At 41.4% G+C, this 26,185-nt stretch overlaps 2 protein-coding genes and 1 pseudogene across 19 annotated transcripts in view; 2 read left to right on the top strand and 1 right to left on the bottom strand.

Annotated features, from left to right (window-relative positions):
• ESRP1 (epithelial splicing regulatory protein 1) overlaps nt 1-15,612 on the bottom strand; it is a 56,746-nt gene extending 41,134 nt beyond the window's left edge. For 16 of the 17 annotated variants that reach the window (XM_005613206.4, XM_005613203.4, XM_005613204.4 and 13 more), the window contains exons 1-4: nt 13,074-14,770; nt 12,433-12,561; nt 11,074-11,187; nt 8,100-8,214 (exon numbers count right to left, since the gene is read on the bottom strand). In XM_005613206.4, the coding sequence (XP_005613263.2) occupies nt 8,100-8,214; nt 11,074-11,187; nt 12,433-12,561; nt 13,074-13,205 (490 nt within the window). In that variant the 5' untranslated portion in view covers nt 13,206-14,770. Of the gene's footprint in view, nt 1-8,099; nt 8,215-11,073; nt 11,188-12,432; nt 12,562-13,073; nt 14,771-15,474 lie in introns of those variants that run through there. The other variant, XM_070222336.1, reaches the window with a different exon arrangement.
• Nucleotides 14,882-16,596, top strand: LOC111774978 (uncharacterized). Of its 2 annotated transcripts, none has more exons than XM_023648704.2 (3): nt 14,882-16,032; nt 16,256-16,326; nt 16,438-16,596. In XM_023648704.2, exon 1 carries the CDS (start codon nt 14,882-14,884, stop codon nt 15,602-15,604), a length of 723 nt encoding a protein of 240 aa, XP_023504472.2. In that variant the 3' UTR covers nt 15,605-16,032; nt 16,256-16,326; nt 16,438-16,596. The 2 variants fall into 2 exon arrangements, with proteins under 2 accessions (XP_023504472.2, XP_023504471.2); XM_023648703.2 differs by having other exon boundaries at nt 16,256-16,345.
• LOC100058511 (large ribosomal subunit protein uL11 pseudogene) lies at nt 16,270-23,810 on the top strand (annotated as a pseudogene).
• The last annotated feature ends 2,375 nt before the right edge of the window (nt 23,811-26,185 follow it).

The following is a 26,185-nucleotide window of genomic DNA, read 5'->3' as shown; positions in this document are numbered from 1 at the left end:
TAAAAAGAATATGAGCAGAGACCACCTGTGGGCCACAAAAGCCTAAAATCTTGACTGTCTGACCCTTTACTGAAAAGGTGTGCTGACCTCTAACCTAGAGTAATAGAGATAGAGTAATAGAGTTTGCCACATCATAACTTTCTATCCCAAAACAAAATATTGGGGAAAAAGTAAGCTTTAGAGGAAAAGGAGTGGGAAAGTTAATTCCTTTTAAACCAACTGCTTTTTCTCTTCCATAAGTGACAAGAGGTATCTAGCCTTCTCACCTTTGCTCAGGTAACTCCCCTAAAAGCCTTCTTATCTCCCTAATCCCCTAACCAAATTAGATCCTGGGTAACTCCCGCCCAGCTCCAAAGCCTTCCCTAACTGCTCTAGGCCACAACCATCAATTTAAGAGTTAAGTAGATACTGGGGCCAGCCCGGTGGTACAGCGGTTGGGTTTGCACATTCCGCTTTGGCGGCCTGAGGTTTGCCAGTTCGGATCCTGGGTGCAGACATGGCACCCCTTGGCAAGCCATGCTGTGGCAGGCGTCCCACATATAAAGTAGAGGAAGATGGGCACGGATGTTAGCTCAGGGCCAGTCTTCCTCAGCAAAAAGAGGAGGATTGGCAGCTGATGTTAGCTCAGTGCTGATCTTCCTCAAAAAAAAAAAAAAAAAAGAAGAAGAAAAAGAGTTAAGTAGATACTATTCCTATAATATATTACTCTCTTCTTAGCTGTATTATACATTTCCTGAGCATAGGCCCCTACCTTCCTCTGATCTCTATCTACCACAGCCCCTATCACTTCTAAAGATCATTGACATAAATGAAGACATCTATTAAACACCATTTTGTGCCAAACATCATTTATTTCCTCCAGTTTTCACAATAGCCCTGCCAGGTAGCTAAGCGTAAAACCAAACAGATGAAGAAACAAGGATTTAGAGAAGTTCTGTAACTCACCCAGTCTCCTGGCTGGTGGGTAATGGAGCTGGAATTCTAAGACAGCTTTGATTTGACTGTGTGTACATAATTCCCAGCAGCAAGATAAGTTACTTAATTGGTTTTGTTTTGGGCAATACTTAGTGAGAAGCTTTCTAAATGCATATATCAACACTAAGTAAAAGAGATAGAGCAAAAGTCAAAATGTAAAGTACTTGTCTCTGTAGACAGATTTGTAGAGAAATATTATTTTACTGAATTCTACTTTTTAATTAAGAATATGTTCTGGACATTTGACTAACTTGGTTCCACAAAACACGTCCCAACAAGTTTCCCTTCAAGTCATCACACACCAAGATCAGCAGCTCTAAGCTCCTAACAACTTTCAAAAGTCACCCAACCTCCTGCATGCCCAAACCACCCCCTTCCACACACACCCTTCTCTTTGGAAGATTCATTTAAACCATAGCCGCTACCAGAACTTAACATGAATAACAAATAAAGATGAGTGAGAAAAAAGTTTTAGTACCAGTTCTTTCCCCTATCAATTTATAATTATATATCGAATTATTTACTGTACGTCTGATCTTGAGAGAAGGAAAGATGAGTCTGTGCCTCCTGATTTATGGCTCTTCATGCAGCTTACTCATTCTGCCCTTGAGGCAGCCACAACAGCACGAACAGGCTTAGCCAGCTTTATACATACGAGAGATGCCATGAGGAAATGAGGAAGGGTAGAGCCAGACATGGTGGGAACAATACTAACATTTCAAGGTACAATTGAGCAAAGTGCTGCATTTATACAGAGCTTCAAGAAGTCCAGACACTCGGCCTGTATTTGAAGAGGAGGAACATCTTCCTAAGTGCCACCTTTAGTGAAACAGACTTTAGGATTTAACCCATGCTTATATCAGCTGAAGGAGGAATTCAGAGAGAAACTTGACAAGTTCATCAATATTAGCCTACCCACTGAAAAAAGTTCTTTTCCAACTGCCTAAAAATGGACACATTTGATTGCAAAACACCCAATTTTCACTTGTAAATAACATCTTTTTTGACTAAATCTTGTTTCTATTTAAGAGAATTACACATTTAAAATAACAAATACCTTGCTAACTACATTATAATTGCATCCCAATTCAAAATTCCAACTCAGGCACTTTTTGCTGCACAGACGGCAAGTTTATTTCTTCTCCCTCTGTTTACTTCTCCATTTATAACACAATTGCCTATATTGACAGAGATATTAAAATAAAATACCTATGACTGAATTTCCTACAATTATGTGAAGGAAAGAAGTGATAGATTATCATTAAATGAGTTGCATAGTTTAAAAAATAGGTTCTACAAATAATCTGCTATATTTTAAAGTGAGCTTCCAAAGAAGCAAATCAAGATGCCACCGTAAAAAAATAACTACGAGTCAAGGCAACAAAAACTTTTTTATACCAGTACTAACAAAATGCCGGGAAAAGAATCTGAAACCATAGTTTTAACTCTTATTCCACAGAAGCTTACTCTTTCCAAGAGGAAAAGAATGAGACTCATCCTAACAAATATTACTTCAGGAGGTATTATTATTATTATTTTTAGAAGTTATCTTTATTTATTTAATTGAAGATTGGCAACAGATGTTAGCACAGGTGCCAATCTTCTTTTTTTTCTTCTTCTTCCCAAAGCCCCCTAGCACACTGTTGTATATTCTGGTTGTGACCGCCTCTGGTTGTGCTGTGTGGGACGCCACCTCAGCATGGCCTGATGAGTGGTGCCATGCCAGTGCCCAGGATCAGAACCCACGAAACCCTGGGCCACCAAAGCGGAGCATGGGAACTTAACCACTGGGCCATGAGGCCCGCACCCTACTTCAGGAGGTGTTATTATGACAAAGCACAAAAATGACAACTCAGTTATACCCTCAAGGAAATAAGATGGAAGACGGGGCTAATGTAACAAGAGATGAAAATTTTTTACTTTAGAAAAAACATTTATATGAAATAAATTAGGAAAGGTAGACATCATTATAACAAATCTTTTAAAGCCCCCTAAAACAAATTATCCTGAAATTCCAAAACTCACATTTTGAAAGCAAATTTATTTTATAATTAAAATAAACCACACAAAATTAATATAACGACTGAGTGTTGGCCAAGAATATACAGTATTTTTTGTCACTTACCTTATTACTGACCCACAAACCCGAGTATTTGCCGATTTGGCTCCCATCATGCCAATGCGATGCCAAAGATAATTTCTTCCCCACTCCAGCTAACAAGGTCAACTACTAACCCAGCTTAACTGTACACTTAGTGCTATTTAAAATCCCTTTCATAGTCAGAAAAGTACCAAGTAGGATTCAGCACCTCCCTCAGCTTTTTAAGCAGGGCAATGAATGTTTGTGAGATTGCAAAGGGCCTATTCAAATAACCAGAATAAGCACAGGCATGAACCACGCTCGTGATATTTTACCATTGGAGAAGCAAAATTAACCTTGAAGTTTACCTGTATTGATGTGTAGCTGATGCTTTAAAAGATCTATATCCAGTTTAAAAAAATTTTAAGTGTAAAATAGTTTAAATAAGGAAGTCCTTTTCAATAAGGAAGTCCTTTTCAAAGTCATTGGGAGCTGTTTTTCTTCATCTGAGACACCCAACAACCTGGTGAGGTTCAAAGGGTCACAGTCAACATTGGAAAGGCACTCGCTAAGTGGCTGCATATACTATCTCATTATTCCTTACAAGAGTCACGCCCATTCTAAGACGGGGAAACTAAGGCCGAGAGGTGCAGTAAATTCACCCCCAATAAATCTGACTGTAGAGCTCACGTTCTTAACCACTGTGCTATTAAGGCTATTATATCCATCTTTAAGATAGGGGAGAAACAGGCCAAAGTCATTTTGTTGGTAGCACGTGCATGTGCACACACACGTATCCTTTACCCCCACCAAGATGTGATGAAACACGCACACACACACCAACTAACCCTTGGATGGACAGACAAGAGTGGTTTGGTGATTTTTTTTTACTGACAATGGAAAGCTGCACTAGTGAAATGGCATTTGCTAATAACGTCAAACAGCACATATGGATGCAATATCCCACACAACTGGATAGAAATTTTACAAAATTAAATTCCCTTTCCTGCTGAATAGCTTAGCCAGTATGTGCTCAGGAAATACAGACTATAAGTTTATAAGGGAGATAATCTATGTAAATAGCCAACCCCACCCTCAAATGCTATTTATGAATTCTAGACTACTACCCCCTAGTTAACAAGCAGGATTTTTGCATCAGATAGACTCAGGTTCAAATGCTGGCACTTCCAACTAACTTAAGACAAAACCTCCAAGCCTCAGTTTCCCCAGCTATAAAAAGGGAGTGACACCTCCTCCACTGGGCTGTTGTGAGGCTATTGATGCAATATATAGTAAGCACTCAATTGACAGTTCTCTTCTTTCACCTGCTCTCCTTACAAGGCCATACTTTAGCAGAGGCTTGGCAAAGTGAAGTAAACACACTGGCAGAGGTCTTGATTAATGAGAATAAATCAGTTCACAAATAACAAAGCTAACAAACAATAGGTTAAGAAACCAGCAGGAAGTACTTCTATCCAACTTGGGGGGTGGGGGGAGAATAGGGTTGCTTTTTCAAAAAAATGGATAAAAGAAGTCATTTATACAAATAGTCCCACAATCAAAATGTCCTTTCAGCAGGAGACAGCTACTATTAATTTCCGCTAGGGATCTAAGAAAATTTCTTCCTCAAACCAAAAAAACCACAGAGGGCACCAATCCTTATCACACCCTCACCACCTCACCTGATTAAGTAAAAAGCTTACAAAATGCCACCCACAGTTCACCTGCTAAATGAGGTCTTCTCTCCAGCTGGGACTGCGTACTTCAAAGGCAGGTAACAAAACTACAACTGGAATAACCCAGAGAGGCCCAATACTAACACCAGAAGTGGTTTCAGAACTGACACAAGGACAAAAGAGGGAAATAAGTGCTAAAATAAGAACCAGAACTGCATTCAAGAACTTCCTCAACCCTTTCTTTTACCAAAGTGGTCATACTTTTTCATTTACATAGCACCTGATGGCTTACAAACCTTTTCTTTGGCAATACCTGAGGTAAAGTGAGGCTTGGAGGAGGAAGGTAACTTTCCCAGGGAAGTGAAGCTGCACGTTCTCTTACTTCTTCCTTTCCAAAGATTGGCAAGAGTCTCTTTCCCTCCCCTGCTAATTGACCTGGTGGAACAGATAATCCCTTAGGAGCAAATGACTCTCCATCTACTTGGCAAAACCATCATGGATGTAGTATTGACCATCTTTATCTTTCCAAATTCAGTGTAATTTCCATATTAGAAAGGAATATGTTTAGTGGTCTGCAAGAAAAGGATTAACTCATCAGTTCAGACGTTGTAGAAACTCTTTGCATAGATAAGGACAAGTTGATAGTTAAATTTGATATGATTGCTTTTGATCTGAGGAATTGTTTTGGTTGCCCAGTCAGGGAAATAATGATTCCTCTGAATAGGAGTCATAAAATGATCATAGCAGCAATGTAAAATAAAAACCACTGCTGGGAAAGCTTAATAACGTTTCTTAGCTGTAATAAAATGGGAAGGAAACACGCAAATTTAACATTAATAAAAACATTTAAAATTAAAATCCACTTTTTGATTGGCAATAAAACTATAACTCTAAGACTTTTCCAGTTTAAGGCCAAAGAAATTAGGCTATAATGAATTTTGCTTTTCAGGGAAAGATTCGCCCTGAGCTAACATCTGTTCCCAGTCTTCCTTCTTTTTCCCCTCCCCAAAGTCCCAGTGGATGGTTGTATATCCCAGCTGTAAGTCCTTCTAGTTCTATGTAAGCTGCCACCACAGCACGGCAACAGACAGATGGGTGGTGTGGTTCCATGACCAGGAAATGAACCTGGGCCGCCGAAGCAGTGAACACCAGATTTTAACCATTAGACCATCAGGGTTGGCTCTAAGAAATACAAAATTCCCTAGTTTTTCAACAAATGAATTATTTAATAGCCATGAGATCCTTCCACAAATTGCAGGTGTGATGTGCCTGAAATGGCGCCCAACTCAGCTTTATTCACAATTCATCTGTTTACTGTAGTCAAGTATTTCTGATTTTCATATCCATGGCACTTGGAAAAGAACCACCACCAAATAGTTAAAAAGCTAGGACTGAAAGGAATTACAGAAAAAATAATTGGCATCTAACATCCTACCGGTTCACCTAAAGGTCAGATAATGCAACTTTTTATTTTAGAATTTACTATATACTAGTATGTAGATAATACAGCATAGAGCAAGCCCAGGTTACCATATTGAAAATGTTTACTAATAACCCAAAATCTTATATTTGTGATGCTCTTAAGAAGAAATCAAGGAGAAAAAAAAAGGATAAACTTTTAATAAGCTTTCTCTAAACTGTCAAAACATTGAGAAAACCAAAATACCTGAACACAAAAACATCCCATTTATAGCTATGGAAATTTCTCCTAGTATCTGACCTGTAGTCACTAGGAAAAGATTTTCTTTGCTATAAAAGATGCAACTGAATAATCAGGGATAAATAATTCTTAAAATATACTGCCTTTCACTCAAACTGTCTTTCTAAATTAAGAGAACTTACTAGACATTCCCTCCACTATTTGCTGATTTTTTTGGTTTTCTATTTTGTACCAAGGCATCAAATAGTTTAGCATTTGCTATGGACTGAATTTTGTCCCTCCCCAGAATTCTTATGTTGAATCCGTAACCCTAATGTGACTGTATCAGGAGATAGAGTGTTTAGGAGGCAATTAAGGTTAAATGAAGCCATAAGGAAGGGGCTCTAATCTGTTAAGCCTGTGGCCTTATAAAGAGAGGAAAAGAAAGATACATGTGAGACACAGCAAGGAGGTAGCCATCTGCAAGCCAAAGAGCCCTCACCAGAATCTGACCACGCTGGCACCTTCATCTTGGACTTGCCAGACTCCCGAAGTGTGAGAAAATAAATTCCTGTTGTTTAAGCCAACAAGTCCATGGTATTTGTTACAGCAGCCCAAGCTAACTAATACAATTTTCAAACCATCAAAACAAATAGTAAGAATTTTTCTGCTGTCCCAACATTCCAATGAAATTCTTACAATTCCCTCAAAATGAGATCAGTCCACCCTTCTCCCAGCACTATCGGGAGCTAAACTAGTAACTAACCAATAGCTAAACCAAAATTCCAGCTAATTACTTCTATGAAGAAGGCAAATAAAATGGATTTGATCTGCTTACAAGTGGTTAGGAAAAATGTGTAAATCACCTTTTCCAATCACGAAGAGAAATTCTGAAATAAAACAAAAACCAGACTTTAGCTTTGGAAAAAGAACTAGAAAGTTTAAGAATAAATATCTATAACCCACAATTCCTGGAAGTAACTTAAATCTGATTTCATGACGATTCTTATAGCAGCTTTGGGCAAGTCACCTAATTCTTCTACTACTCAGTGTTACATCTGATATGTTAGCACATGATTGCTTGTTAGTGAGAACTTTAAAGACTTACTAGTTGAAAGATGATGGGTCATTCATGACTACATGATTTGTGATTATAAAATTTACTTTTACAACACATAGTGCATCAGATATACTATCTTGGTAATGAAAGAATTTGAGGTAAAATCCCAACTTCATTTTATCATCAGGAAAGATTAAAAGAGATATCAATGAACAGCCATTTGTGAAGAGCATATATCCACTACTTAAAAAAATTCTTATCCATTCAAAAGAAGCCAAAATAAACCCTAAAACCAAAATAATCGAGAACAAGAAACCCTGGAGTCAGCAAAGAAAGGAGTCTTCACATTCAATTCATCAACAACCAAAAAAAAAACCACCACAAACCACTCCCATAATCTGAAATTGAATTCTATTTTGGATGTGTTCAACTCACAAAAATTCATCTCTAAGTCCATCTAAGTCACTATTCAAATTCAGTAAATTATAACTACTTTGAAAGATGCCTATAACTGTACTATTAGTTCTTACTAGCCTAGTAGACAAATTTTAAACAGGCCAATTTCATTCATACACTGACAAAGTTAAAAATGTTTTAAAGTTTCTTAAATTGCCATTTTTTCTGGAGCTACCTTTTTGAATGATTCTTGGGTAATTACTTAAAGGATACACTCTGTCATCGCTGCAACATCCAGTTTATCCATATCTGGTGAACCAGGGCAAGACTTCTTGAATTCTTTCCGAAGATCAAAAAAGGAATAGAAGCATTCAGGCAATAATACATTCTGAGGAAGGACAAGGTAGACACTGTTAACTAGATGAATTTAGTTCAGTGTTTTCCTAATAATTAGGAACCTAAGAATTGAGTGTAAGTATATTTTACCACAAATAAAAAAAAATTTTTTTTAAATCGAATGTAAGATTGACTTTATTTTGTTACAGTATTATATCCTATATACAAGTCTCACAGAAAAAAATTCATCTTATTTTAAGGTAGTGGATTATAATGCTTGTGATCTATTATGCATTCCATTCAAAATACTTCTAAAGCTATAATACATTTGGGCTGTTATATTTTATATTTCTGGTTGATGAAACTCACTCTTTTCCAGCCATAATCATTTTAGACTACTTGTATTTTCAGGCAGCAATCTTAGCCCTCTCTGTGCTCATACAGATCCATATGTTTACAGTGTACACCTGGACAAAGGATTCAGTTATAAAACATAGTAGTTTTAAATACTGGGTTCTGATAATGCATATTTTCTGTATTAAAGTCAGATTAAGAAAGTAAATTCCTGATTACCTGAACAGGATTATTTTTGTGCTAAATTATAGTCCTACATTAGTTTTCCTTACCAATATTCTGGCCATATCTAACAACTCAAATTAGATTTAAAAGAAGATATTACAAATCTCAGAGACAAAGGAGAAATAGCTACCTGCTGCTCTTAGCTACCAGAACCATTCTTATAGTTATTAAACAAAGCTCAACTGGAGAAATTTATTACACTAGTGTTCCATTCCTTTCCTGAAAAAAAATCCCTCAATGAATAACTTTCAAAGATTAATTTTTTTTAAACTAAATTTAGATTTTTCTTAAAATTTCAAAATTGTCTGTTTTTACTTACTGGGAATTTCTACCCATTTATACACTAGAATGTCAAGGAAATGAATACCTTTAAATGTTTGTGACCCATAACACCTATGCAATAATGTCTCTTTCTGTCCAAACTTCCTCTAATGGATTCTATTAGATGTGAGCTGCTCATGCTATATTTGAAACAGATATCACTGTCTCATGGTCAGTTTTCATAATAGTTACCAAAAGAATCATGAATCCTCAAGATTACCTACAAAAAAGCTCATTTAAAAGCTGTTTATAATGAAAATAACTCAAGTCCAGCAATAAAATATTGGCTTAAATATCTATATCCATTTAAAATATTTTATTTAGTGCTTACAAAAGATATTGATGCTATATTAAATTATAAAGTACACTAAAAGGTTAATGTAGCACGACTGCTCCTTGTAAAAGTTTGGCTTTTCTACAAAAATTTGGAAGAATATATCCAAATATGTTCATATCAGAGAAAAATACTTCAACATATTGTTTTCTGAGTGGCAGGATTGTTTTATGTTTTCCCATTTTCCCTATTTTTCTTTAATGAATTATTTTCATCATGGTACTAAATTGTTTTATGATACTAAATTGTTTTAGTTTTCTTTATCAAATCCTAGTAGAAGTAACTCAGTTTTTCTCTGGAGGTTTTCCCATATCCAAAGCAGTCCATCTAAAATAACAAAAACAGCCGTTTTCCTCCAGCCCAATAGGGAAGGGATTAAGTTGTATCCCTCCTCTTGAGTTTGAGGGGGAAAAAAATCCTTATATGTATCTATTTCTCGATCAAGGGTATAGCAATTGACCTAGCATTTAATCAACAAAAATTACTCCACTTTTTTAATCAAATAAGTATTAAGGTTGCTGTAAAAAAAAGAGTGACATAGGAACTTGAGTTTCTCCTTCAAACTTTTAAAATAGCCACTATCCATTTAACTCATTTCTTCCCTTTTCCCTACTGGAGTAAAAACAAAGAAAAATTGCACGACTACTCACTTACTTGTGATGTCAATTGTCAGTCTAAACCCTTCATTATAAGACTTGCCTCGCACAGTTTCCTCAAAAATATTTTACTTCCACCTTTTCAAGTTCAGTATCTGTCTACCACAATAAAAATTTACAGCTCAAACTAATTAAGTTGATAAGATCAACTATATTAGCAATGATTGGCTACACTGGGTCTGCTGTCTATGCTCTCCATTTTCTCATAGACCTCAGTGTTCTTCCTAGAGATAGAAATCACATTATATCTACAGTAAGATTGTATTTTTCTTGTTCCATACTCTTTTCCATATCAGAAAGATAAGCTGACTCTATCATTTTGACACAGATTCAATCAGTTTGGACATTCACTTTAAGTCAGACACAGCACAGCAAGCTCTAATTGTTTCACTAATTACACGGTTGTCTTACTTTACAGTACAGTGCTTTACTCTGTGCTTACAGCACAAAGCTTTTCAATAAAATTATTAGAATTACAATGAAAAAGGTTTGATTGAAGTTTTTTCTTTGCTCTGTCCTTTCTAGGATAAAGTATTTGCCACATGCATAGGGATATTACAATGTATTAAAATACAGTTCTCTCCTACCTACTTGCAGTTACTTTAAGTGTCAAAAAGTCAGCTAATATGCTTTGGAAAAGGGAGACTGTCGAGCATCTCAGAAACTTGCCATAAACAAAAACAGAAACTGTTTTTATTAAGTCACCAAGGGATATCCATAAAATTACTGTAATCTCAGACATCTCTATGAAAGTGTCTTGAATTTTTTATTGTGGTAAAATATACACAACACAGTATTTACCAATTTTAAAGTATACAGTTAAGTGGCATTAAGTATACTCTCATTGTTGTGTAACTATCACAACCATCCTTTTGTCATCTTCTCAAACTGAAATTATGTACCCATGAAACAGTAACTCAGCATATGCATGTTTTTAAAATAGAGAAACTTGGATAAACCATTTTTTTAAGAAAAGCCTGCAGGCACCCCAAATCATTTTTTGAGAAGCCAGCACTCTTACCTTCTTAGAAGCCTCAGGATGTAGGATTTGCCTGACATGAAGCTGCCCATCAGTACAGAGACAGAAGGAGGTTCCTACCCCAATATTCAGTTCATTGCTCACTGATTGGTTAAACTGAAAAGAACAAGACACACATAGGGACAGAACCAATGTAGGATTTACAAACTCTGCAAAGTGGCCCCACTTAGCTGTAACCAGAGAAAATGGCACTAACTGCCTTGAAGGGGGATCCCGGTGTTGGGGGCAACATTAGAAAGAGAGACTGTTGCCACAAACTGCTTGCTTCCTTTAGACAGGGAAGCTTTCCAATCAACCTGCAATTTACATACAGAAGAACTTAGTAAATGCATTCTTCCTTCTGTTCCCCCTCTATTCTTGCGATAAATCCATTCAAGACTTTTAAGTCAGGTCTCATTTCATCAGCAGGTTGCCTTCAGATTACATCATTTCTTGATGCCTTTTTTTTTTTTTTAAATGTTTGGATATTCCAGGCTTAAGAAAGATACCAGTTTTTGATAAACAATTGTGGGTAATGAGTATATAGACTTCTGGAAAGTCTGGTAACGTTTCCTAGAACACAACCCAGAAATGATACTTCCTCCTACAATTCGCACCAAGTGTGCGAAGGGGCCGTGAGAGCGCCACTCACCTGTGCATAGGTGTTTAGCGCCCCGCCCTATCCCCAATGCACTACCCGCCAGCACCCTGGGGCAGCCGGTTTTTAGGTCACCTCAATTCCAGCAAGGGGATTCCACTAGTTTCACGGTGACCCAAAGAGAAGCCCTACATGTTCGGGCCTGCAAACCCTCCCCGGCGCCAGGACAAAGGCGACTGAAGAAGTAAGAAGGGCACCGGAATCGAGCCTTTAGGAGTTCAGAAGCCTGAAACCAAGCAGGCACCTTCGGATTCCCACTAAACTGGGCCCGGCTCTGGCCCTCAGCGCGGGGCCCGCCCGCTCCTCTACGCCACAGCGCCCCCTGCCCCAGGGCTGAGTCACAGACCCAAACCCCGGCAGAGCACAGACGCATCTGCGGTCTGGGCCGGGGGATGGGGGCGCTAGGATTCAAACTCGGCTGATTCTCTGGCCTCAAGAATGACTCAGGAGGCAACTCGAAAACTAGCGAATTTTGGCCCAAGACCCTGGGGGTTAGGAGGCGAAGAGGAGCAGCCACCTCTTCCCAAAAGGTCCACCCAAGCCTCCAGGCCGGGTTTCCACCCACGCCGCCGGGCGTCTGGCCACCCTCCCCGAGGACGCGCGTGGACCGCCCGGCGAGGGCGTGGGGCCTGGTAGGGCTGGCCGGCTTGAGGGCTGCCTGGGCGGCTTGGATGGGGGTGCGTGGCGCGGCCCAGGGCTGTCACCTGTCGGAGGGCTTGGTCCAGCTGCGGCGCCGAGGACAAGCTTTCGATGTCGATCTTAGTTTCTTCTTTACAATCCTCCGTCAGCTCCAATTGATCCGGTCTAACTAGTACTTCGTGCAACTGTCCCACCTTCGGGGAGAAAAGCAGCAGGGGTCAGTTTCTCCTTTCATCAGTTTGGGAGCCTCTATCTTCACCTTCCTCCCTCGCTCCCCTTCTGGGGCGACCCGCACCTCTCAAGGGTTCTGGCCGCAAAATCAAAGCTCACTTGTCACCGGCGGCTCCGGCGGCCGGGAGGTCGGCGCGGTCCTGCCCCCGGCCCACCCCCACGCGACCAGGTCGGAAAGGCCCTGGAAGTGGGCACCAGGCCCCCAGGGATCCCACCCCAGCTCCGCCGGGCGTCCGGCGACCGGCGGAAAACCTGGCTCCGCTGCTCCCGGCCTCCCCACCTGAGCCAGATTTCGACGGACTGAAATGGCTCCAAGGCGCTTGGCCAACAAGTTTGGTTTTACTCTGGATTCTCTAGGCCTCGGGTCCAGCCTCACAAGTGGGCAAACAAGAGCACTTGTTTACCGACTCCTCAAACTTCTACAACAAACTTCCTTCCCTACTCCTATCGTTCGGACAGAAACGTGGAGAAATACCTTCTTGTTGGCCAGATCCACCACTTTCCACAACAGCAGGATCAGCTCCTTCTCATCCGAGCCCAGCTTGGCCCCGGTGGCCCCAGCAGTGATCCCAAAAAGCACCACCAAGTAATCCGGAGACGCCGTCATGACGATAGGTGGGGAGGGGGAGAAGGGGGGTCGGGAGGCGACGAGGTGGGGTGGAAGTGAGAACGAGAAAACCTGTGCTAAAACCTCTTCTAAGAGAAAAAGAAAGAACGCCCACCCCCCCCTCCTCACCGCCAGTGCAAAAGGCGGTAACCAACCACCTAAGCCCACACCTGGCCCGAGCTCCACACCCTGGGCAGGAAGGGGGGTGGGAAGAAGGGCGAAGGAGGCCTGCCCTTTTTGTATTCAATTGCCGGTGCGTCTATGCAAAAAGCAAGGAGCAGGGCTGCACCCCCGGGAGGCGCGTGCAATGGCTGAAAGCTTTTCTGTTTTGGGATGTGGCTCTACCTGCCCGCCCCTTCCCCCTCCCCCACGTGGTGCAGGTAAGAGACACCTGGCGGCGCCGGCCCATTGGCTCCTTCAAACCACGACGTGGCAGCGGTGGGGGAGGAGGCCGCTTGGGGAAAGGGGAGGAGGGGGCGGGAGACAATGGCTGGATGAATGGAGAGGGGAGGGCGAGAAAGGAGGAGGAAGAGACCCGAGGGGCGGGGGAGAAGCAGTTGCCACCCGGAGGGTAGTGGGTAGAGGGAAAGGGGTGAGGGGTAAAGGGGCGGCTGGACTCGCTTGTGGGGGGTACCCCTTTGGAGGTAACCAATAGGTGTGGGGGGCTTGGAGAAATGCCGGCTGTGGGGAACGAGGCCGGAGGTTCTAAAGGGTCAAACGAAAAGGCCTGGCGCGGGGAGGCGAAAGGAGGCAAGGGGCGAGGCCTGGGGTGCGGAGCAGCCCAGGGCGCGGCGCCCCGAGAGAGCAAGCCACGGAGGGAGGGACTGGCCAACGGCCTCGGGGAGGTGACGGGGGCAATTGCCAAGCACCGGAAAAGCCGCTCCCGAGCCCAACACACCTTTAAATGCAAACAGCAGGCCAAACCCTGCAGGCCCACCCCCTCTCCGGGCGGGAGCCGGGGCGCACGCTCCTCCAAACCCGGAGGCGCTGCCCACCTTGGGGAGTGAAACCCCGACGCGCCGCCGAACCAGACGCCCGGGGCTGGATGCCCAGCCCAAGTTACGCCCAAAGACGCAGTTGCGGCGCGCGAAGCAGCAGGAGGACCCCACTCTCTTTTCTCGCAACCACTCCCTTAATTGCTACGTCCTGTTTCGTCCTGAGGGCTAGTTCGAGACTAGTACGTCCTCCGGGGCGGGAACCCACTCCCCTTGACTTGCCCTGAGCTCTAAATAAAACGCATCTACTCCGCGTAGGTGTTTGTCTAAATCAAGCTTTTGTAAACAAGCTTTTTCCTCAGTTCCCCACTCCAGTCACACGCCCTCTACTCATACTTTTGCCTTTGTACTTATGTGTCGATTTTTGGCCAGGTTGCCGAGCAGCCTCTCTACTCTGCTCAGCTAGGTCTGCGCCGAGGCTTGTGCGCTCACCATCACCCCCAGCCACCAGTTGGACGGCAATGTGGTGGGCCTGTTGACAGAGAGAAAAGCGCCAGAGGTGGTTTCCTCGAGTTTTATATTTCAAAGTGCTCTATTCTTGAGAACAAAATTCCTTCTGAAGTATTACTAATCCGGCTCCAGGTGTCCAACGCTGCATATTCATGATGTGAAATTAGGCAACACACGCCTATCGCTACAGTAACCCACTCCAGGGACACATCCGAGAACCTTTCAGGATGCATGTCAGGGGAAGCTGGAGACGACGCTTCTCGGACCCGGAGGAAGCGCGGACTTAGCGGGGACGAGCTGAGGCTGAGGGAAGGAGGGGAGCAGGGGTTTGAGGAGCCCGAGGCCGGCGCCGCCGAGTTCCTCCTTCGCAGGAGATGGTGCCGGCGGAGGCGCTGCCGCCCGCGGCGCAGGTGGCACCTTGCGTCCCCCGAGAGCGGGCGGAGGCCGGGCTCTGCCGGGGCCAGGCAGCGCTGCAAGGGCGCTCGAAGGTGCACTGTGCCACCCTTGTCTGCAGCTCGAGTTTCAGCGGCGCGTGCTTTTCGCTCTGGGACTTCAGGGAGCAGGGTCGCAAAAGGGCCCCCGTCGTCCTGGTTGGCTCGCAGCAGCAACCTCGCCCCGCCCCCAGTCCCCCTATCTCGGAGCCACCCTCCTGGGCCTACAGGCGCCGCGGGGCCAGGGACTGGGCGCGGATCGAGGCGGGGAGGGACCTGGAAAAACCACCCAGATTGCATTGCAGTGGGTGAGGCAGCCCGGAGAGCCGGTTCTCCTGAGCCACCTCCCTGCGGGGCTTTTTCGGTGCGCTGTTCCCAGGTGCTCTATCCTACCTGGGCCAGGGAGTGCCGCCTCGCAGGGACGCGGGACCCGCTGCGTGGCCCCGCGGAGCGGCCCCGAGCGCGCGCGGCGGCTGCCCGGAGGCCCAAGGCCCGGCGTGCGACTGTTGCTGCGAATGGTTAGAACAGCTCAGGAAGTCGCGCCCCGCCGTCCTTTTTGGCGCCTGGTGTTCGGATTAATCATTTGTATAGCGCGTTTGGATAAACTGAGAACTTTATGAGCGCGTTTGCCAGGGATTCTGCAGCGTCATCCGTGTTAGAATCGAATCTCAGAGCTCCCCCTTTTCACAGAGGCTTGCCTTTTCTTTTTTAAGGAAGTCGGATCCCTGGTGTCTGATTTTTTTAAATTTAAAGTTTAATCTGCCTAACTAGGTTACACGGACAGGATTTTTTTGTTTTATTTTGTTTTCTAATGTATTCCCGGGGCTTGGAACAGAGCCAGAAATATACTAGGCATTCAACAAATATTTGTTGAATGATTTTAGTGAGTAACACCCAACCATTTTTGTAGTTCTTTGTCTCCTGAGCTGGGCAGAGTTCATCACCGCAAAGGTGAGATTCTGAAAATGGGAGTCTGCAGGTAATTTGTCTCAGTGTTTAAAAAGAGTTGGTGCTAATTCTTTAACAGACAAACTTATTTTTGTTAAAGAAATTAAACTGTCGTAAAATGCAGGAATGCTGAGAAAAAAAAATCTATGTAATACAAGCAGATCTGTTCTGATAACAAAAAATGTTTTCTTGTCCATCCTACGATCTGTAAATTATTCTAATACAGTAAGAATAATCAGGATGAGGTGCCTGGGAAGAACCTTGAGAAGAGTGGCTCATTCTACCTGTGGGCTTCAGGTAAAACTCCCCAAAACAAGTAAGAACCTTTTTTTTTATTAAAAAACAGCAGAGACCAGAGTTGAGGGACAGGCTGCAAAATAACTGGCTTCTATTCTTAAATCTATTAAGGTCATGAAAGGCAACTGAAGAACTGTTCCAGAATAAAGGAACTTGTGAGGCATCACAACTAAATGCAACATGGAACCTGGATGAAAACATTTTTTTGCTTTAAGAGACATTATTGGGACAATAGGAGAAATTTGAATAAGATCTGCAGGTTAAATATTAGTATCATATCAGTTTTAATTTCTCAATTTTTGTAATATTACTGTGGTTCAGCAGGAAAAATGTCCTTTGTTTTAGGAAGTACACAGGATTTAGGGATAAATGAGAATTGTGTCTATAACTTACCCTTACAATTCTGACAAAATATACACATATGTATATAGACAGAGAAAATGATAAAGCAAATGTGGTAAAGTGTTAACATTGGGGAATATGAGTGAAGGAATTCTTTATACTATTCTTTGCACCTTTTAAAAAGTTTTTTAAAAGCATGAGGACTTTTCTTTTTTTTAAAGATTGGCACCTGAGCTAATATCTATTGCCAATCTTTTCTTCTTCTTCTTCTTCTTCTTCCCAAATCCCCCCAGTACATAGTTGTATATTTTAGTTGTGGGTCCTTCTAAGTTGTGGCATGTGGGATGCCGCCTCAGCATGGCCTGACGAGCGGTGCCGTGTCCTCGCCCAGGATCCGAACTGGCAAAACCCTGGGCTGCCAAAGCTGAGGGAGCAAACTTAACCACTCCGTCTGGGGCCAGTCCCAAAAGTATCGGAGGACTTTTTGCTGCCACCACCATTTGGTGTTTAACAAAGCTCTGTCTCGTGACTTTTTATGCTAACCTAATCCTCCATACTGTAGAATGAACCCATTTGTCCTTTCCTTAGTGAAAGAAGGAGAACAAAAGGTCACCATTTTTTGTATAACAATCCTTTCATATACTTTAAGGTTGTTCTTAACTTTCCTAGACTAAATTACTGCAAGTTCTTTAAAGCTTTCCTTGTCAATCTTACTTTCCTGCTCTTTACTTATCTTCATTACCTTCCTTGGATCCTTTTGCTCGCATCACTTTTAGAGAGCAGCTCTTGAACTGGACAAAAGACAAATGTGTCCTCTGTGGCCTGTCCGTTGACACAATGGTACCTATATGTCTTCTAATTTGTCGTGAAGTTCCCTTTTTAAGACTATGGTAGCAGGACTACCTTTACTGGCTCCAGTTTTGTTTGAGATCTCTAGATCTTTCTTGGAGTTCTCGCTTGCACATACTCAGTTGTTCTCTTGTACCTGTAAAAAAAGAGCCTTCAAAAGTGAATCAAAGTATGAAAATGGTACCGAATTAGTGGTGATGGTCACATAAACACGAATATACTAAAAACCACTAAAGTGTACATTTTAAAAGGGTGAATATTATGGTATGTGAATTATATCTCAGTTTTTAAAAATGCTAACCAAAGTTAAAAGCCTGTTCTGAGGCTATCACAACCATTGGTATTTCTTAGTTATTTGTATTAGGTGCACTTGTAAAAGACATCATGTTTTATGCTCCTTGGACAAGTGCAACCTCTGAAGTGGAGAGGTAGGGGGAAGTGATGGTCAGGATAACTAAATACATTATAATTTTCTCTGAATTACTCTGTGCATTACACACTTAACCAAATTACTGGTCTGAACATTTATTATAGCAATTATTATAGATGGTCTGTGTGGAAAAAGTATGGGTTTAATAATTGGCCCTGCCATTTGCTGCCTTGTGGCCTTGGGCGTGTTCCTTACCCTCACAAGACTCAGTTTCTCACCTGTAAAAATGGGGATGATGATAACGTACACTTCATAGGTTTTAAGGGGAGAGGAAGTGTGTAAAGATGCGTCTTCTTTAAAGATAACAAACCTGAGAACCAGGAAGATTACTACTCAAGAGGCATCTCCAAGTGACGAGGGCTCTCTTCAGACAACAACCACAAAGGCTGGTAACCCTCCAACCTTAGCTTAGTCTAAAGACACCATCAAGGCAGTCTGGAATATTTAAACATGACTTTACTCACTGCCATGTCATGGGGAAATACACAGAAAAATTACGCATATGGAAATGCTCCATGAATCTGCACAAGATATGCCTTCTTCTTGGGGACCACAGAACTGATTTAACTGGGCATCCAGGGAAATGCCACCTGAGGAATTCCTCCCTCCTTGTTCCTGGCCTCATGCCCTTTGCTCAGGAGTGCATCCCTGCCTCTCCCAAAATCCAGTCAGAGAGGGGAGCACTGCAGCAAACCTTGTCTTTCATCTCAGGATGGGTTGACAGGAGTGAGTGTTTAAAGAAAGATTTTAAGAAGGAAAAGAAGTTTTGTTTCTCTTATTTCTATTTCCTAAGTTCCCCTGTTTTCCTGTAGCGTGCCTGCTCATTCACCCATTTGGCTGATAAAGGACCAATTTTCTTATTCTGCCAAAAGACCAGGAAATTGTAGCCATGCTTTCTGTTTGAAGTATTTAAAGTGTTATGAAGTTGAGATAGTATACTTGGTGGAAACGGTCATTTGGATACAGTGAAGACAATTTTTATGATAAGCCTGTATCTCTTCCATTTGCATGTCACTGCATTCTCACGTATAGATTTCTAAGTGATTATAAAATCTATACAAAGTGTTGGAACTGATGGATACATTCAGTCTTTATCTAAAATACTTATTGACACCATAGTATGTACCAGGCAAGGAAGGTGTTAGGCACTGGAAACACAACAGGAAATAAACACAAGCATGGATCCTTGCCCTTATTAGGGGACACAGATAATCACAAAAACAAATGTATCAATACAAACAGTGATAAGTGTTCTAACGTTACACAGTGCTCTGGGATTGCACAACAAGAGTACTGAACAGCACCAGGGAGATCAGGAAGAGTTCAATGAGCAGTGGCATGTGAATTAAAATCTGCACGTAGAGGTCAAATAAGCAAAGAGGTAGGAACAGGTAAGGAATACGGAAAGAACCTTCTCAGCAGCAGATGTGCAAAGGTCCATGGTGGGAAGGCACTTGGCAGTGGAAATAACTGAGGAATGGCCAAAGATTGAAGATGCTTGAGCAGGAGAAGTGAGATCTCAAGAATCCGCCTTGACTTCTCCTAATGTCCAGTTGGTCACCAAGTCCCTTGGAGTTTTCCCCAGGGATAACATGCTTGGATCACTCCTCCTCCATTCCTCAGGTGACCCCTCTTGCACAGAACTATAGAATCTTTCCAATGGCTGCAACTGCCTACCATTGTATATACTAACCTTTCCCATGCATCCATTTGGTGGTTTCTAGGAATACTGGATTTCACAGTTCTTTAAAATTTAACCAAAAAGGAGGGAAGGGTATAGAAAGGATTTCAATCTCTAATTTTGCTAAGAAGGATACGTAAAAACAAAACAAAACCAATTACCATTTACTGTCTCTTTCATTTCATAAAAGAAGGCTATTTTAGCATTGAAAAGAAAGGTAGACTAATCTCAGAAAAAAGGACACTTTTATATTATATGGATCAGCTTTATTAAACATTTGCCACATTGTAGTTTGTCTCATTCCACTGCACATTGGAGAAAATCATGTACCAGGATTTGGGAGCCAATTCCAAAAATTGTTAATTTGGTGCTCAATTGATCAATTATCAAACCAATTATCAATATTTTTCTAAAATTCACTTCTGTTTTTAAAGTTAATTTATATTTATTTAAATCAAAGTAATACAAATTTATCACACTTTACAAATCTAATAGTTCTACATGATTTATAATAAAGAAACCTACAATCACCTGTCTCTCCTCCCCCGAACTCTGATTCCTGTTTCCCAGAGGCAGCTACTATCCACTTTCAGCTGCTTTTCTGTTCTTGTAATTACCACCTTATTTGTAAATAACATGTACTTACTAATATTAAAAATTACCTTTTTTTAAGTATAAAAGCCTACTTTAATCTTGTTGCTTCCCTCCTCAAACTGAATTGGAGCTATGGAATAAAATACATACTCTAGCTCAAATCTAAATCTATCTATGGTGCTTCCCAGATAGTTAAGCCCTCAGTGATTACCACTACAGACTATATACTTAAAACACTGTCCTGTATTATTTATTTCAAGTAGGCAATGAGTTTTATTTCTTAAAATTCTAGACTCTCCCAACTAATGGTCACTTTATGGCTGCTTTCATTCCCATTGTTGTAATCTCCTATGTGTACTTTCAAAACCAGTGGAACTCGTTCATGTCAGAGCTTGGGAAGGGGCTAGGAGAGGGTATCCACCAATTATGCCAGCCTTAGAGGGAAGAATAAACACTTCTGAAATAGAAGAACTGCTCTCCGTAATAGACATCCCTTTCTTGTCCAAATCTGTATCCCTGCTTTAGCTGGTAGAGGAAATAATCTGATTTTAATCAGAATCCATTTTTGCAAACAAGATTTTGAATCAGATCACTCTGAAAGGCAACATAAAAGACCACTAGCACTTATTCTCTCTGAGGAGTGGGTCCACGGAGTTGATGGGGGGAGAGCAGAAAGGAGATCTTTCTCTTTACATACATAAATAACAATAATAAAATAGTTTTTATTTATTGAATCGACGCTATATACCAAGCACCATTCAAAGCCCTTGCAAGTATTGTCTCATTTAATTCTTACAACAGCCAAATGATGTAAAAGTAGTTTTTTACCTTACTTTAAAACTGAGGAAACTGGCAATTAAGAATAACTTGGTAGCAATGACATGGGTGGCACTGACGGAGCTGGGACTTATATCTAGGAAGTCTGACTCCAGAAACTATGCTTTTAGCCACTGCATTATACTGAACATGAACCACTTTTATACTTTAGAAAATCTTATTAATAGACTAAAATAGGGCAGACTGTCACAGAGTAAAACATTTCTCCCTATGAGAGCTGGGCTACAAGACATACATATGACCAATAATACACCACAAAAACAGTATTACAGCTTAAATTTTATAAAATAACCTGCATTTTATATCTTAGCTTGTTTTAAGATAACCACAATTTATGAAGTATTTTTGAGATCCCTTAAAGAGGTAACATTGTACAATAGTTATAAATAGCATGGTAGTTAAAATATGTATTAAATATGTCATCAAAGCTTACTGTTTTCATATTTGGAAGAGACTTTTGTAAATTTTAGTCCAATTCCTTTGTTTCACAAGAGGCCAAGGAAGTTAAGTGACTTGCCTAACCAAGGTGACACAGCTAATTGGCGGCAGCACTCTACTCAGAGCTCAAGTCTCCTGGCTCCCAGCCCAGTGCTCTCCCCCTGTTGTGTCCATGACTACCCAGACCGTGTGCTCCCTCTGAGAATATGACAGGCTTTCTAGATGGGACTGGGAGGTGCCTGTGTAGCTGGCTTTGATTAAAATGATGTCTCTTGTTAAAGTTTTGGTAGGAGAAAGACATCCTGGTTGAGAGATCTTCTTTGCAGCTTAGGGGATGGAAAGAGGACTTGGATGTCCGACTCTGATGCTGACACACCTCTTCTTGCTATCCTGGAGTCTGCTTTTAGGGCTACCACATGACACATTGAGAATTTAGAAGAGTTTTCGTGGGGGGACAGGAGGTGGGAGGTGGAATTTAGATGAGCCATTCTTTTTTTAAAAACTGTCCAAAGAAATTTTAATGGATACATTCTTTTGATTTTGGTAAATCTCTCTGTAAAAGACACAGATATGCAGGACATGATCTCTGCTGTTGAGGAGCTTGAAATCCAATAAAAGGCAAAGCTCAAAGAACTTGGCTGCCTGATGTGGTGTGAACGCCTTAAGAACATGCCCTTAGGGGCCGGCCCAGTGGCGCAGTTAAGTGTGTACGTTATGCTTTGGCAGCCTGGGGTTCGCCAGTTCAGATCCCAGGTGCGGACATGGCACTGCTTGGCATGCCATGCTGTGGTAGGTGTCCCACATATAAAGTAGAGGAGGATGGGCATGGATATTAGCTCAGGGCCAGTCTTCCTCAGCAAAAAGAGGAGGATTGGCAGCAGTTAGGGCTAATCTTCCTCAAAAAAAAAAAAAAAAAAAAGAACATGGCCTTGGCCCAGAACAAGCATAAAAAGGATGCTACAGCAGATGGTCTGTACAGGAATGCTTTTCTGAACTGCTGGGTCACCAATATGGCTATCCCATTTCTATCCTCGCTTTGTTACCTCCTCCAACTTGTACCTACCCTATCAGCTCTCCATCTTCCTTATTGAACGCTCAGGCTTCAACTACATTCTTTACCCTGAAGTGTGATCTCTACTGACTGACAGTTGGCTAGCAAGATTCCTCCCATGGTTTAGTCAGTGGCTCTATTCTTCTTTGGTATAAAACCCTCAACTAACTTCCCTACCTCCCCTGCCCTCAAAAAAATGACAACAACCACGTAGAAGTAGAAGATTATGTGTGGTGAGGGGCTGGATCAGGCATTCAGTGTCCTTTCTTATCTCTCTCCAGCCTGTCTTTCCAGCTCCTTTTCTCTCATTCTCCTTACCCCTAACATATCAGCCATATAAATGACAGCCTTACTGTTTCCTCTTCTCCCAGCATCCTACTCGTTTAGACAGAGTTGGTCACTTGCTCCTCTAACCTCTCACAACTGTCCACACTTTCTATCATATAGTATTTAAGACCCTATCAGCCCAGATGGCTTCACCAAATAATTAAAGAAGAATTGACACCAACCCTTGACAAACACTTCCAAAAAATAAAAGAGGAGGGAACACGTTCCCAACTCATTCTATGAGGCTGGTATTACCCTGATACCAAAACCCGACAGACATCACACGAAAAGAAAACTACAGACCAATATCTCTTATGAATATACAAAATAAAGCAAATGGGCTTTTGGCTTTCAGCTTGGAGGTAGCCAAGGTACAACATTCCTTTGGTTGTCCCGAATCCAGGTTCATGCAACACCAGCCACCTCCACCAAGCCGCCTAAGTTCAACCCCAGTGACATCAAAGTCATGTACCTGAGCTGCACCAGTGGGGAAGTGGGTGCCGCGTCTACCCTGGCCCCCAAGTTCAACCCCCTGAGTCTGTCTCCAAAAAAGCCTGGTGATGCCAATGAAACTAGTAATTGGAAGGGTCTGAGGATTAGACCAAAACTGACCATCCAGAACCAACAGGCTCAGATTGAGGTGGTACCTTCTCCTCTGCCCTGATCATCAAAGACCTCAAGGAACTGCCAAGAGACAGGAAGAAGCAGAGAAACATTAAGCACAATGGAAATGTCATGTTTGATAAGACTGTCAGCATTGCCTGACAGATGTGGTACTGATCATTGGCCAGAGAACTCCTTGGAACTGTTAAAGAGATCCGGGGGACAGCCCAGTCTGGGCTGCCATGTTGTTGGCTGACACCCTCATGTTGTCATAGATGACATCAATAATGGTGCAGTGGAATACCCAGCTAGTTAAGAATCACTAAGGAAAATACTTTTTTTTTTTTTGAGGAAGATTAGCCCTGAGCTAACTACTGCCAGTCCTTCTCTTTGCTGAGGAAGACTGGCCCTGAGCTAACATCCATGCCCATCTTCCTCTACTTTATATGTGGGACGCCTACCACAGCGTGGCTTTTGCCAAGCAGTGCCATGTCCGCACCCAGGATCCAAACTGGTGAACCCTGGGCTGCCAAGAAGCGGAACGTGCGAACTTAACCACTGCGCCAGCGGGCTGGCCCCAGAAAATACTTTAATAAAGGATCACTTGACAACCAAAGAAAAAAAAAAGAAAGAAAATAAAGCAAGTTGAATCCAGAAACATATTAAATAGATTATACACCTTGATCAATGGAATTTATCCCAGGAATGCCAGGTTGGATCAACATGCAAAAATCAATGCAATACATCATATTAATAGAATAAAGGACTAGATTCACATGATTGTCTGAATTAACACAGAAAAAGCATTTGACAAAATCCACCACACTTTTATAATAGAAAAACACTCAAAAACTAGGAATAGAAGGGAACTTCCTCAACCTGATAAAAAGCATCTATGAAAAACCCACAGCCAACCTCATATTTAATGGTGAAAGACTGGATACTTTCTCCCTAAGATCAGGAACAAGACAGGAATGTCTGTTCTTGCCAGTTCTATTCAACACTATACAGGAAGTTTTAGCTCAGGAAATTAGTTGCGAAAAATAAAAGGCATCCAGATGGAAAAGGAAGAAATAAAACTATTCACAGATGACATGATATTGTATACAGAAATCCTAAGGAATTAGCACAAGAAAATATTAGAACTAAAAAACTATCAACAAGGTTGCAGGCTACAAGATTGATATACAAAAATCAATTGTATTTCTATACAGTAGCAATGAAAAATCCAAAAATGGAATTAAAAAAACAATTCCATTTACAATTGCATCATAAAGAATAAAATAATTAGGAATAAATTTAACAAAAGAAGTGCAAGATTAGTACGCTGAAAACCATGAAACATTGTTGAAAGAAATTAGAGAAGACCTAAATAAATGGAAAGACATTTCATGTTCATGGATTGGAAGACTCAATGTTGTTAAGATGGAAATACTCTTCGAAGTGATCTGTGGATTCAATGCAATCCCTATCAAAATCCTAGTGGCCTTTTTTGCAGAAACTGGCAGGCTGATCCTACAATTCAGAGGGAAGGCCAAGGAACTAGAATAGTTAAAACAATCTTGAACAAGAAGAAAATACTTTGAGTACTCTCACTTCCTGACTTCAAAGCTTAATACAAAGCTATAGTAATCAAGACAGCGTGGGACTGGTTTATGGATAAACATAGATCAATAGAATTGAGAGTCAAAAAAGAAATCCTTAAATTTATGGTCAATTGATCTTCTACAGGGATGTCAAGACTATTCAGTAGGGAAAGAATAGTCTTTTCAAAAATGGTGTGGGGACAACTAGATAGCCATATGCAAAAGAATGAAGCTATACTGTATACTATACACAAAAATTAACTCAAATGGATCGTATACCTAAATGTAAAAAATGTGGTATATTCATACCATGGAATTTTATTCAACTATAAAAAGGAATGAAGTACTGATACATGCTACAACCTGGGTGAAACTTGAAAACATTATGTTAAGTGAAAGAAGCCAGACACAAAAGGCCACCTACTGTATGATTCTATTTATATGAAATGTCCAGAATAGGCAAGTTTATATAGAGAGAAAGTTGATTAGTGGTTGCCAGGGGCTGGAAGGGAGGGAGAAATGGGGAATTTCAGATAAGGAACATGGGATTTCTTCTTGGGATGATGAAATGTTCTAAATTTAGATAATGATGTTGGTTTTACAACTCTGTGATATACTGAAAACCACTGAACTGTACACTGTGAAAGAATGAATTTTATGGTGTGTGAATTATATGCCAATAAAGCTATTATATAAAAAAGGAACCTATCATATAACAGTAATATTATGAGTTTCTATGTATTTCTCCTCTTACTAGAATTAGACCATGAACTCTCTTCATCCTTACACATTGTAGATACTCAATGAACACAATAATTACTTGATCCAGTAATTAATTTAGTGAAATCTTTGAAAGAAGTTTAAGACATTGACAGGCAGTTGGAAGGAAAGACTATTGGCTGCTGAGCAGAGGTGTGGAGAAGGCAGAGCACCGGGTCTGAGCAGCCAGCCATTCCCATCTGGCTAGGAGACACCGGAGAGGAAGTAGTCCAGATGCAAGTGGTAAGGGCAGTACTACCTACGAAGTTTGTTTCATTCTTCATTGTTGTTAAATGTTGTTAATTGATGATGTTTGCTAACAAAAAATATTTTCAGACAAAATGCTGATTCAACCTCTCTCC

Source organism: Equus caballus, chromosome 9 (genome assembly GCF_041296265.1).
Source record: "Equus caballus isolate H_3958 breed thoroughbred chromosome 9, TB-T2T, whole genome shotgun sequence".
Lineage (NCBI taxonomy): Eukaryota > Metazoa > Chordata > Mammalia > Perissodactyla > Equidae > Equus > Equus caballus.
This window is presented reverse-complemented; position numbering and strand designations above follow the sequence as displayed.

Excerpts from the sequence above, each read along its gene's own strand:
- LOC111774978 (XM_023648704.2), top strand. The coding sequence starts at position 14,882 with ATGTCAGGGGAAGCTGGAGACGACGCTTCTCGGACCCGGAGGAAGCGC.